Below are 13,220 nucleotides of genomic sequence, written 5' to 3' on the forward strand. Positions count from 1 at the left end.
TGAGCAGGGCTACGCACTCCCCTGGCATACAGCGGTACAGCCAGGGCAGGGAAAAGGCTGGCAGCTGCCGGAGCCGGCTGAGTTTTCGTAAAGAACAGCTTCTCTCCATATCTCTCCTTTTGCATCTGAACCCTAAGCACACTGCCAACACTCACCCAGCTCTTGCCAAGCAGACCCAGGTAATGGCTGGAGCCACCCCAATCGCGACCCAGTGCAGATCCGAACCCTGCATTGCAGAGGTGCTGAGCCCACCCCAGGCTAAGCAGCATCCGACTCTCAAAGGGCCACCAACCGATAGGCAATGACCAAAATGCATCTAAGTTTACCCACATCATTGATATGGGACAATGATATGGGACAATGACAATGATATGGGAATTTACTTTGGGCAGAAAAATATTAAATTGATAACTTAAAGCAAAGTCTGATCTAGATAAAAATATTTTCCATTCAGATTCCACTCACCTACTCAAGACTGGAAAGATATGAATGGCCTTTAATGATTCAAAATAACCTTCTGGCAACATGCTTCATGGCTGTCCTTGCCACAGAGAATGGCGCGGACCACAGTTAAAGCTTCACACAGGGCCAGCAGGTTAAATATAGCAGTGGGAGTTGTATTTCTAGTGGAATTATAAAAGCATTAACAGAAAGTTAGACAAGAAAATTTACTTAGTCTTAATGAATCTGTCACAAGACTCAGTTTAGAAAATTCCTGGACATTTAATAAATGCTGTGCACTGCATTATTTCCTAATTTCTTAGATTCATTGCTATATAAACTAGGGAGTTCAAATGGTCACTGTGCATTTCTGCTCTCTAACACTTTGAAGAATTCTTCCACGGTGAATAGCCTCACTCACCCACTCCCCCAAAAAAGTCAAGATATTTCATTTAAACTTAGATGTTAGTGTTTTAGATTCTGCTGAAGCCCAGCCGAAGGAACTGAGTGCATCTGCGTACTGGGTTTTCTGAACATGCAACCCATGGGCAGCAACAAGTTCCTTTTGCACACTCGAGAGCTGGGGAACTAGAATAACACCTTACGGGGCTCCTAAGGTACAGGAGGAACAGAACAATAAGAAGGGGATCCCTTCATCCCCCCAGTTCCCATCAGCATTCTCCCCTCCTGCAGCTGCTGCTCCTGCCCAGCTGACTGCCAGGAGTCCCTGCTCCTGCGTACCAGGAGATCTGCGGACATAGACTAATGCCAGCGTGTCAGGGAGCTGCCACAGCTCAGGAGGCCACAGAGCATCCTGTGCAGACCCTGCAAGAAGGCAGGCACGAAAGGTTAGGGAGAATTTTCTCATCTCCGCTTCAGCACTTGCAGCGATGCTAATAACTGTTTATCCATTCCTGCCCCTTCTTTATGCCTCTTAGGAGATATTGGGAAAAGGCAGAAGAAAGATACAGAGCATTCCAATCCCCTTTAAGCTCAATACGACAATTATAATCCTCTAACTAAAAAGAAAGAGCAGGAAAAATGAGATGGGCTGTGACAGGTTGGGAGAACTAAATCCCCGTTAACTAGGGCACCAAGATTTAAAGGGCTCAGCTTTGCACACATCATATGCCTCTAACAAGGTCCCCGCAGCACGCTGTCCCTGCCAATTCCTCGGTGAGTAAGTGCAAGCGAGAGCTGGTGAGACCCGCCGCGCCAAGGATGCTAGGGCATTGCCACGCTGAGACTAACCTGTCCAAAACCATGAGGGTGGCAGGAGCACCCAGGTCGCCCCCTTGAACCACAGGCGCCAGAGGCAGCAAAGGTCAGAGTGGTACCAAGCACACAGGGCCGAGCTGCACCGTTAGTGGCTGGGCAGCAGCAGAAAGGAGAATATACCATATCGCCTATTTTTCATATTAAACCGCTGAGCACAATCATTTATATTATCCCTCCACCATGTTTCCCTTCAACTCCAGCACATCTGTCCTGAAGGTGAGGCTTTGGGCCTAAGAAAATTAATGAGTCAATAATTTACAATTAATAATTATTTTTAATAATGCTGTAAGCTAAGTGATGCAAGCAGATCAGCAGATTTTCCCTACTACCCGATGTGACTCAATCCGTACCCTGCGCTGTAAGGACAGCGTTGTTTACTTTCACCGTAAACCATCTCCTGGCTCGCCTAACACGTAGCATGAGATTTGTGTCTGTTTGAGAACCCGACCCGAGCCAGCAGTCCATCCCCTGACTTAAAACCCTTTCACGCTTGGCCAAAGGGAGCTTTTGATAGGTGCTCTCCAAGGCCAGACCTCACTTGGCCGCATCTCATCACTGGCTGACCCGAGGGTGCCTCTGTGCTGACCACAGCTAGTCCTCAAGGAACACTGATTTCCCAGCCCTTCCCAACATTTCTTTGGGAGTGCCCAACCAGTGTGGTCCGGTTTTCCCAGCACAGACTGGAAATGCCCTGCAGGGCTGCTCAGCGAGCGGGCACGGCTCAACCAGACTTAGACCACCCAAATGCAGAGAGGATGCAAACAGACGCAAGTTCGCTCCGATATGCTCCAACAGATTTTTTTGAAAGTGTTACCTCATTGCAGAGCATCCATCCTTCTGCTGCTCCTTTAGGTGTAAAACAGGTACTTCAGCCAAATTGAGACATGCCAGAAGGTTAGGAAATACATACAGTCTACTCCATCAGCACCCTGGTGTAGCTGGTAATTCATACCACGCAACTAGATCCAAAATGTCTCCCAGAAAGGTACAAAGAAAACAAAACAAAACAAAACTACAACACATTCATAGTATAGCACTTGGGAATTACAGCATGATCACATCACTGAGCAGCAGCAGTCTGCAGTGAGCACTTGCAACACTCACATTTCCTAACTCTGATACTTTACTATTAATTTTTACAATTTAAAATTACTTTGGAAAACTACATAGGGAGCACAGAAATTTTTTAACTTCATTGTGTGGATGTGATGGCTCCCGTTTGCACTGCTACTGTATCCCTGTTCCCACACTCAGAGACCACCTCACCGGTTACCCAAGGAGCTGCGCTGCTTTTTGCAGCCCTTGTTCCTCATTTATTAGGCTTTTTACTGCATACTTGATACCAAAAGGCACAAAGGTACAGCACGGCATTACTGAGCATGACACTCTCTGGCACCAAACACTTTGTTCAGGGCACACAGCATGCGAGCAGATGGAAAGCATCAGTGTTTTCCAATTTTGTCCTGCAGGAACACTTTTTCAGAGAAGCTCTGAAGACACCTTCACTGGGTAAGAGCACTTTTCCAGCCAAGACCTGGCTGTTTCAGGATTCAACCTGTCCAAAATAAAAGTCAAGAAAAATAGTCCTTTTTTTTTTTTTCTTCCTCTTGGGCCCACAAAATGGCCAGGACAGCTTTCAGCACAGATGCTTCTCTCTCTGCTACTTTAAAACAAAGCGCTTTTTAAAAATTTATTCATATATATATATATATATATATATATATATGTCACTGTGTCCACAGCCCCAAGCACAATTTGGACCTGGAAATCTGATGAGGACAGTCCAGCTCCTGTCTTTTATCACTTTTATTAGTGGCAGGAGTATGTGCTTATAAAAATACAGTGAAAGACAGCAGCAGGTAGGACACAGCCTTCATCATAAATCCTGTTGTTCAGCACACAGAGCTCACCGCGCTGCGCCTTTAACGTCTTCCTCTACCAGCAGATCGTCCCTGACCTGCTGCATTTCTGCTAATCCCAGTCTTGGTTCAAATGTGTACAAAGGCTGAACTCAACCAAATGTTTTGCTAAGGTTATCTCGTCTCCAGCCCTTTACAAAACTTGCAAGCTAAGCCTCCCAAAAGCCCTGTGAAGCAGATAAAAATCTCCATTTTAAACTTTGGGGGAAACTGAGGCATGGAAGCCTGTAAGGAGGATGAGTTTGCAGCTCAGTCAGTAAACCAGCTCGACTCCCAGTCCGTGGGTCTCACTTTAGTTCTGTCTTTACCTTAATGTGCCAGTACGGGACATGTTGTAGATCACAGCCTCTGCACTAGGCGCTGTACAGGCAGAACAGCGGTGACAACCGACACGACGAGCCCCAAAGAGCCTACAACCCTACCACAGGAGCTGGCAGATAGGGCTGGAGGAACACCAAGGAGCAGTCTTCACCACCGAAACAGGAAAAAGAGAACGAGGTCCTGGGACTGTCGCTGAGATGCTGTGGGACAGGAAGAACCAGCTGGCACCCTGGGGAGAGCCAAGGAAGAGCAAGAGATCCTGCACGGCACAGGCGAGCCGGGGTCCCCTGCTGACCCATGTGCTTCATCCCCAGCACGTTCACCTCTGTTTGTTTCATTGCCTTTGTGCTATGCTGCATGTTTTTCTAACAGGAATAAGTCGTTTTTCAGCGCTCCAACACAGGCAGTCCCAGTTCGGTGCCGCTGAAATAAAACCAAATCTTCTCCCCTTGCCTTTCAAGTGACTCCCTACCTGCCCACCTTGAGATCAAGTGCCTGGGCCGAGCTTCACCGCAGCAAAGAGCAACCTGAGATGTCCCTCAAAGGCTTCTGCTTCCAGCAAACACTACTATATTTTTAGCTTTTAAATCTTAGAGCAGTTTTGTATATGCAAAGACAAATCTAACTGGGGAAACAGCTGCATAATGAAAGAACGCTTTAGCTCACTAAAACTCGCAGCTGCTTCATCCACTTATTTAACGGAAAGGTTATGGCAAAAAAAAAAAATCATCTTCAGGAAGTCTGAGTTTCACCCCCCACACACCTCTACACATCGTCCCAGGCTGCCCAGACCACCACACTTCCCAAGCCCCAGCTACCTCGCTGCAGCTACCTCGTCACTTTGATTAACAATTAAGGCCGACGCTGCCAACTGGATTTTATTAACATTATTATTGTGAACAATTTATTTTATTTTTCTTTTATTTTTTAATATGCCACATGGGCCACTGGGACAAATTAAAAATAAAATAGTTTTCTGCCATTTAGGCAAACAGCATTCATTCCCACATTTTTAAAACATAAACACTGTAAATAAAATATTAAGCTGTCGAACTGTCACTGAATCTTCCTCCTGCAGTAATACCCCCGGAGAAATAGTTACCAAGTCATCCTTTCCCAGGGAGCTGGCACAGGCCTCTCATTTGGCGTTTGTAAGAATCCCACAGAGATAAAAAAAAAAATCACTGGTGCAGGGATCTGGCCACAGCAGGAACAGCTGCCGCAAATCCCCAAGAGTTAAGGGCTGTGCCCCTCACCCTAAAATTACCTGGGAAGAGCAGAAGCCATATAGGTGCAGGGAAGAGCCAGGCAGGTGCTGGATTTTGGGAGGAGAAGGAGCCAGGCTGAATGGCACATGCAAACCCAGCACTTGGAGGGGGCACCTTCCCCCTGCAAAAGCACCGGCACTACCACCTGCAGCTTCTTTTCTGTCTCGTTTCCAGCACCCCAGATATTTGCAGAGCCACAGGGAGCAGAGCTGCTCTGCAGGCTGGCATGACGGAGAGACCAAGTCCCCTTCACTTTTCCTTTAGCTTGAAGGGAAGAAAATGTTTTAAGAAAACAAGACATTTCACAAGCTGTTAAACATGGAGACTTCAGCTTGCTCATCGTGCCTCCCCGGGACTCGGGTTCCTGCTGCCTGCCTCTGAGGCACAGCAGCCTTGGGGAGACCGTACAGCCTCCCGTGCTGTGTTCACGTGTGTGCAAACTGACACACGGCCGCCCAGCGTAAGAACAGAAAGAAACCTATATAGTCATAGTCCTGATCTTTGCCCCAAAGGGCAGGAGGTTCAAGAGTGAGCGACCTGGTAAGAGTCAAACGGTAAGGAGGCTGCTGAAATGAGCGGTGGCATCTCATTAAAGATTAGGCCTTCCCTCCCATGGCACAGCAGGACATGAAATCAAACGTGTACTTCGCAAGCCTGACAATATGCCAATGCAAGGAATTACTGCTCTTCCCCCTCCTGTTGTTTTTGTTTGTTTGTTTGTTTTATTTAAGATCCACCTTGGTTCCCAGAGTTACATCCCCAAGGCTACAAGACCTGCCTCCGGGCAGGCACACATGCAGGAATCCCGTGGGATACAAGTCCCTGAAAAATGGTATCACTTACAGATCCACAGAAGCTGCAGCTTATCTTGGTTGTGAGGGAAACAGCATCCCCTGAAAGCTGTGCACAGAGGGAGTGTGATGAAGGGATGGGAATAAAATCATTCACAAACAAACAGTGAACATCAGGTGGCACCTGCTCCACGGGATTCAGCTGCCCACAGCCAAAGGCAACAGAAAACAAATGCAGCAGAGCGCATCGTTTGGCCAAGTCAGTTAAGTGTACCAGGGTCTGAAGAGCATACGTCAGGGTGGTCGTACACGGTGGCAAATACAACCGTGGCTACGCTCGCCAGTCCGGCTGCTCAGAGAAGCAGGTAAACCCCAGCCACTGCCTATTTTCTGGCTAAACATGAGGGGAGAATCAAACGATTGACGTCTTCCCTCGCCAACTTGCCTACAGACCCCTCCCGTTCTCAGCAGCGTGTCCCAGAGGAGGCTCCCGCTCACCGTCTCACCACAGGCAGGCGACGCTCAGTTCAGCGACGTTTGCAGAGCATTTAGAAACCCTTTGCTACAAGGGGAAAGGACGCCTCGATCGTATCTCCCCGGTGCTCATTTTACGTGGCTGAGCGGAGAGGCAGGAAGCAGTCAGAGGGCCAAGCCCAGGCAAGGCGAGCCTGTGTTACAATTTTGGGTCTCTCAGCTGCCAGATTGTCTCTACTGGGGTCACAGAAGAGAGACACAGGTCACAAAAGTTGGCAGGACAAAGATAAGAGACAACATACCTGCTCCAAAGAGCAATCGGGCACCCGCCTAACACAACCCAGAGCATTTAACTAACGATTCTCTTCCAGACACGTTGCTGCTTTCCTACCACCCCAGAGAAGCCGGCAAGCTGGAGAAGCCCGCGGGCAGCCTCGCGTCCAGCTTTTGACTGGGACACAGGAGCAAGTACTCCCATCCTCGGCTCACAGTCAGCCAAGAGCAAAATTCCCCTGTCAAGGCTACCTACCAGCCACCCCTCTGACTACCAAGCTTTGCCCGGGCGACAGCGATGGCCTTGCTCTCTTCACCGGGACACAGGTACGCTGGGCGAGCTTCCCACGCTCTGCGATCTTTAGAGGCGAGAGGACAAGAGTCCTGGGCACTGCCCATCGGCGCCATGCTAAAGCAGATGAGCAGCACGTGGTGAATGATTAACCACCCGTACGTAGTGTGGAAACGATGCCAAAGCCCCTCCAAAAGATACATTGCACAGCTTCTGCCTCTGGGAAATTTCCAACCTCCTGCCTGGGAGGGACAGAAAAAAGCCCAGGGAAGAAATCCATCCTCCAGAAACACCCAACACACAAACGAACTGCCAGAGGGCCCAGGGCTCCTCCTAATTGATATGAAACTATGCCGTGCTCCAGAGAAAAAAAAATGCATTCCTAGGACTGCGGTACTCACTCGTGTTTCCACCCTCCGTGGCAGGTGGAAAGGGAAGCATGCAGGGGCTCGGCGCACCATCGAGTCAGCCCTGCCCTTTACCAATTTCTGCATTTTTATTTCAAGCATCCGTAGGACCTGTTCGGGGAGAGGCTATTGCAGAGAGCCCACATGTCAAGATTTCTGACTATAGAACAGGGATCTGGCAGACCATCATTAATGCACGAGCTATTTCTGGGACACTGGTCTCTGTCAGCTCCCCCTCTCAACTTTAATATCCAAAGATTTCCCTTGCTGACTCCAGGAGTCAGACATCCACATTTTAAGTTTAAAGTTGTGCTAATAAATATGAGGTCAACAAATAACAAACCAGTTTCAAGCTAAGACTTGCAATCGACTGTATTTTTTTACCTGAGATGACTTTTATTCTTTGCATTGGGAGACAATAAAGAAGAAAACCACAAGCCCAGAAAGCACTTCAATTTTTAAAAACCATGCAATTCACCTTAATTTGCCCAGGATTTGAAATGTCATAGCATAGATGCAAGAGCAGAACTCTTGGATTGGCTCACCCAAAAGACAAGATTTTTTTTGTCCCAGTCAGAAAAGCAGCCAATTTTAGAAAATTGAAAAATATTTTCCAGAGACCCATAAGTCACATGAGTCACCCTTATTTGCAGATGAGCCCAAACCTGAACTCCAACACCATCACTCATGCAGAGCAGAGGAAACCAAAAGCTGGATCGAAACGGGCAGCTTGTCTCAGTGGCTCTGCAGAAGGCCAAGGGACGCGAGAAGCACGCAGAGTACAGGCACGCCTCCTCTTACACAAGACTGCCATTATATATTAAGTCAAGTAATCTGACTTCGCAGGGAATGAACTCGGGGTTGAGGGCTCTGCACTGCAAAAAAAGACAATCATTTCTCTAAATTCATCGTTTCTCCATCAGAGTGGTTGAAATGGCACAATTTGTGCACTGGCTGGGAGAGGGCGGTGGGCAGCGCCGCAGCCCGTACACCACGCGCCCAGGAGCCGGGATAAGGATGCGTGCTGATGGCCGCTTTGCACAGCTATAGCCCCCACGTAACCAGCCCCGCAGGCCCACATGGGCAACTCAGCCCACGAGACCAACTGCTCGGACCGCAGCTAGATGCCACCCCTCTGGGGGGGTGCTGTCCCCAGGCCCCGACGACCTTCCTGCCCCATGTCTGCCTGCAGTCGCTACCCTCCTTCTGCCCCAGCAGTGCAGGCAGAAGCCACAGACGGGACAGCTCATCATTCGCCTCCCATCACAGCAAAGCCCATTAAGCTCTCCGATAGCCATGCTGCTGCATAGTTACAGCGGCACACATACTGCATTTTACCAGCTTGCCTCTCACGGCAACCCACTGAATCCTTGGGATTCCCCTCTGCATGAGGGGAAGCCCAAACACCACAAACTCCTCCTGTCTCCCCTTCTCTATGCAAACGGATGGCAGCAGGTCAGGATGTGGTATTTCCACCACACCCTGCTGTCAGGTGCATCAGGAGAGGGTTCTCCTTCATCCCAGCTGCTGCCTGCCAAGGGGACCAGGGCTTACCCGGGGGGGGGGGGGCTGGCCCATCGTGGGACCCCAGTTACAGAGGGACAGGAGAGGCAAAGGATGATTATTCTTCCCCGCTAAGGGATTTCAGGCGCGGAGCAGAGCTGGGATGTTTTACGTTGTTCTGCAAGCGGGACCAGATTTGGCGCGGCTGTTGCACGGCGCTATAGCTTGTAACGACAGGCTTTGCAGTTAGCCATGAGCGCATACCGCCTCCCCCAAATAGCAGCAATATAACAACGTGCAGCACTGCCACAGCATCCTCCTCCCGAGGATCTTAAGGTGCTTGGCAGACAGTATGGATTCATGTAACCTCACAAGCCCTCTGAGAGGGAGTAAAGTAAATGCAACAAAAAAAAATGGAAGGGATAAGCGGGGGAACGGAGAAATAAAACTGCCAGAGCAGCATGTTCAAGCACGCGCAAGAAATCAGGGGACTCAGGGCAGCTTCCCCCCTGCTAAGGTGGAATCCAACAAGCGGCAGTGCTCCAAATCCTTGGTTGGTTCAAGTCGGCCCTGGCCAGCCTGCGAGCGCTTCCCAGCACGCCCCGAAGGGCTATGGCAGTAACAGCACTTGCACAGAGCCCCTTGCCTGGGAGGCACCACATTCATTTCCACTCCAGCTCCCTAGAGGGTCTCACAGCAGAACAGCCCGAACTGCTGGCAGCCCCCGGCCTTAATGAGCAGCAGTGTCCTCGCTCTGCCCGAGAGCCTCAGTTTTGACTTTCGAGTTTCAGCAGCTGCAAGCGATGGCCGAGGGTCTCAGCAGAAGGATTTTCACTCTGCTGCCCAAGGGCTGGGGCTGCTCTGACAGCATTTTCCAAACATTCACGAGGCTTCCCAAACACCCCCACACGCACCTGCCACCCCCAGTTCACAGGTGGAAGAAAAGAGACACAGGCCAAAAATCCCAGCATCAGTTGAGGAGGGAAGCGGAGAGTCCCAGCACCCGGCCCCTGCTCCGACTCTGACCAGGCTGCTGCTTTTGTTTGCTTCCATGTGTGCGTAACGGGCTGATAAATGGATTCACAGCCAAAGAGTGACACACAGTGCAGTTCCTGAACTGCTTCAGCTGGATCACTCCTGGGAATGGTGTTGCTGGGCCACTTTTGCTCCAGGGGCTGATTTATTTTTTATGAAGCTATCGCCTAGAGTTGGGAGAGCTTTACTGATGCTATTATACAGGCTGAATGAGGACAAACCTCCTCCGTAGACAGAGCAGAAAGGTCCTCATCACGCTCAAGTCAGGAGCTCAATTTTATTACCCTACTGAGCCCCCAGATACCCAGGGAGGGCAGAATGTGAGGCTTTGAAAGCAATTCTGAGGTGGCACATCAAGGCGCCGCTACCACCCCTTGGGTTAGCAAGAAGCCCCGAGGGCCCCCCCATCTCCCAAACCCTAGCCTGAGCCCGACTCGCAGACTGCCGTCTCTGGCTTAAACCAGACAAAACTCGGGAGCTGCGCCCAGGTCCCCCATTTGGCAGCAAAGTGGAGGGAACCGAGGCAGAGGCTGGTGGTACCAGCTGCACCCTTCCCCGCTGCAAGTGTCGCTTGTGTCCCCTGGCCCGACGCCCACCCGGCTGGCGGGAGGAAGGGCTTGTGAGAGGTCGTGGCTCTTATCTGGTCCTGACTGGAAAACACTGGGATCATATATACATATACATATATATATATATATGTGTGTGTGTATACATGCGCTTTTGAATGTGACCCAAAACCCTGCCAGCTGTTTCACCCACCCTTTCCCTTAGCCAAGGGCAGCCGCTCTCGGCCGGAGGAGCAGAGCCCGGGCGAGCCGGCGGATACAACTCGCCAATACTTTACCCGCGGCATTACTCTATTCCCCTGAGGTTTGCCCACCCTGCTCCCCGATTGTAACGGCTGCCATGGTGACAAGCACGAATGCTAAAATAAATACAAAGCAACCCGAAGGCAAAGCGAAGCTCTCCTCGCTCCCCTTCGCCCCCCGCCCGAGGCGGCGGCTCCCCGAGCATCCCTCCCCGCTCCCCGAGCATCCCTGCCCGCCTCGGCAGGGCGGGACGATCGGCGGCCGCGGCTCACTCACGATGAGGGGGATGGTCCTCTCTTCCCGGCGGAGCTCCAGCCTGCCGGCCGCCCTCTGCCCGCTCCGGGCGCTGCCGCTACCGCCGCCGCTGCCGGCGGACCTGCCGGCGGCCGCCGAGCGGGGCTTGTTGTCCTGCCATAAGTAGTAGAAAGTGCCCAGGATCCAGGCGACGGTCAGGATGGCGATGGCATTGGCCCTGATCCTCCTCATGCCGAGCGCCCCGGGGGAGCCTGGGAGCGCTGCCTCGACGGGCAGGGGCGGCTGCGGGAGGAAGGAGGGGAGAGACGGCGGCGGCGGCGCGGCGGCTCCCCCCGCACCGCTCCGGCTCCGGCTCCGGCCCCGGCCCCGGCCCCGCACCGCCCAGCCGCCGCCGCCGGGTCCTAACGCCTCGCCCCCCCGCTCCGCCGCAGGGGGCGGAGGGCTCCGCGCCTCCTCCTCCTCCTGCACGGCGGGGGGAGCAGCCGGCCGGGGCTGGGAGCTTGGGCTGGCCGCTGGCCGGCCGCCTGCGTGTGGGTGCCGCTGGGGATGCGCCCGGCGCTCCAGCTGGAGCGGGGAGGGGGTGACAGCTCCGGGAAAGAGGGTGCTCCGATGTGGCGGCAGGGCCCCCACGGCCGGGAGTGGGTCACACGGGCTCAGCCCCACGAGGCAGGAGCGGGTGCCACAGCAGCCTGTCCTCCTCCTGCACCACTAGCCCAGCTCCCTGCCCTTGGTGGCCCCAGTGCCACACGGCACTCTTTGTCCTACAGCAGCTGGCCAGTGAGGGTACGCCGCGGCACCCCACGGCACACGGGATCTAGGCACCCACTCCACGGAGACAGGCGCATCCCCAGAGGCAGCTCGTATTGAAGCCATGGGGGTTCACAGAAGCAAGGCTCTTGGGCTGGCACGGTGGAGCTGCCCGAGCACCCACTCCCACAACCGCCTGGCAGCCACACAGCGTCCCACAAGGGCCGGCTGGCTGCCCCGGGGACTGCCACAGCCGCAAGGCCTTGCGAGCCCAGTGGGAAGAGAAGCATGGCAGCAGAGGGGCAACAGTGATACAAATCTGCATTACAGGGTGTTGCCAAAGCTGCAGCAGCTAAAAACTGTCCCAATCCAGCCCTGCGGGCAGCTTAGGCAACACACCGTCCAGCTTGCAAAACCGACCTACATGTAGGCACAGTGCAGCTGCTGTGCAACTAGGGCTTAAGGGTTTGAGAGAGCAGGAGGTACCGAGAAAAGTCTACCTGTGAAGACGTGTGCTTAGAGGATGTGGGTGCCTCTGAGGCACCTGATGAGGGGATTAGAGGATTTAAATTACAGTACAGAAAATGGCAGCAGGGCTTCTAAATGACTATTTGCCTACCTTCCTCCTGGCCAAATCCCTCTAAATGTAATTACAACCTGCCCTGCTAAACTGCCCTTTCAGGTTCACCTGCACACTGCTTGTTTCCTGAAGCACAGCACAGTACAAAATTCATCCGTCAGGCTTGTACTGTGCTCGCACTCGGGGCAGAAAGCTATTGCTAGGACCACCACCTCTTGGGGCTGCAGCATGGCGCCACACCAGTCTCCCTGCAAAGCACACTGCACTCCTGCTGCAGAAAGGTGTTAGAAAGCATCTTACATCCTCCTGGGTACCTTTCGCAATAACCCATGAACCACCCACAGCTTCCCAGGCTGGCTGATCATAGCCAGCAGCAAGGGAAAGTTTGAGATGTTCAAGGCAAAACCAAAGTCCTCCAAGGGATCAACAAAAGCATAATTAGTCCAAGCTGCCCAGTCCATGTCTGCCCCAGTGGTAGGAGTAACCTGCGGAAGCTGGGTTCCCCCTGTTTTTGGTCTCTTTCTCTTTCACAGTCCTCCAAAAAAAAAAAAAAAAAGGGTGGCTGCTCTCCTAGATGGTTTTGGGTCCAGCATGGTTGCAGAGGGACATGAAGAGAGGCAGAGCAGCTGTATCCAGGATTCAAACTAGGGGGAGACACAGGAGAAAGACGTGTTCATGTCCCTGTGACAGCAGAGCCAGCCCCATACACTGTCTCCTCTTTTACCACTGTGCAGATCATACCAGACTTTGCTTGATTCCTTCTTAGTCTTTTCTCGCCATCCTGTGAGATTCACTACAGAAAAGCAAATCACTCAAACACTGATGGA

General features: G+C 52.1%; 1 protein-coding gene across 3 annotated transcripts in view; it reads right to left on the reverse strand.

Annotated features, from left to right (window-relative positions):
* Positions 1-11,428, reverse strand: part of GALNT16 (polypeptide N-acetylgalactosaminyltransferase 16) — a 78,218-nt gene extending 66,790 nt beyond the window's left edge. For 2 of the 3 annotated variants that reach the window (XM_054827634.1, XM_054827633.1), the window contains exon 1: positions 11,088-11,428. In XM_054827634.1, the coding sequence (XP_054683609.1) occupies positions 11,088-11,297 (210 nt within the window). In that variant the 5' untranslated portion in view covers positions 11,298-11,428. Of the gene's footprint in view, positions 1-7,021; positions 7,163-11,087 lie in introns of those variants that run through there. The other variant, XM_054827635.1, reaches the window with a different exon arrangement.
* Between the last annotated feature and the right edge of the window lie 1,792 nt (positions 11,429-13,220).

The sequence above is a fragment of the Grus americana genome, chromosome 5 (genome assembly GCF_028858705.1).
Source record: "Grus americana isolate bGruAme1 chromosome 5, bGruAme1.mat, whole genome shotgun sequence".
In the NCBI taxonomy this organism is placed as follows: Eukaryota; Metazoa; Chordata; class Aves; order Gruiformes; family Gruidae; genus Grus; species Grus americana.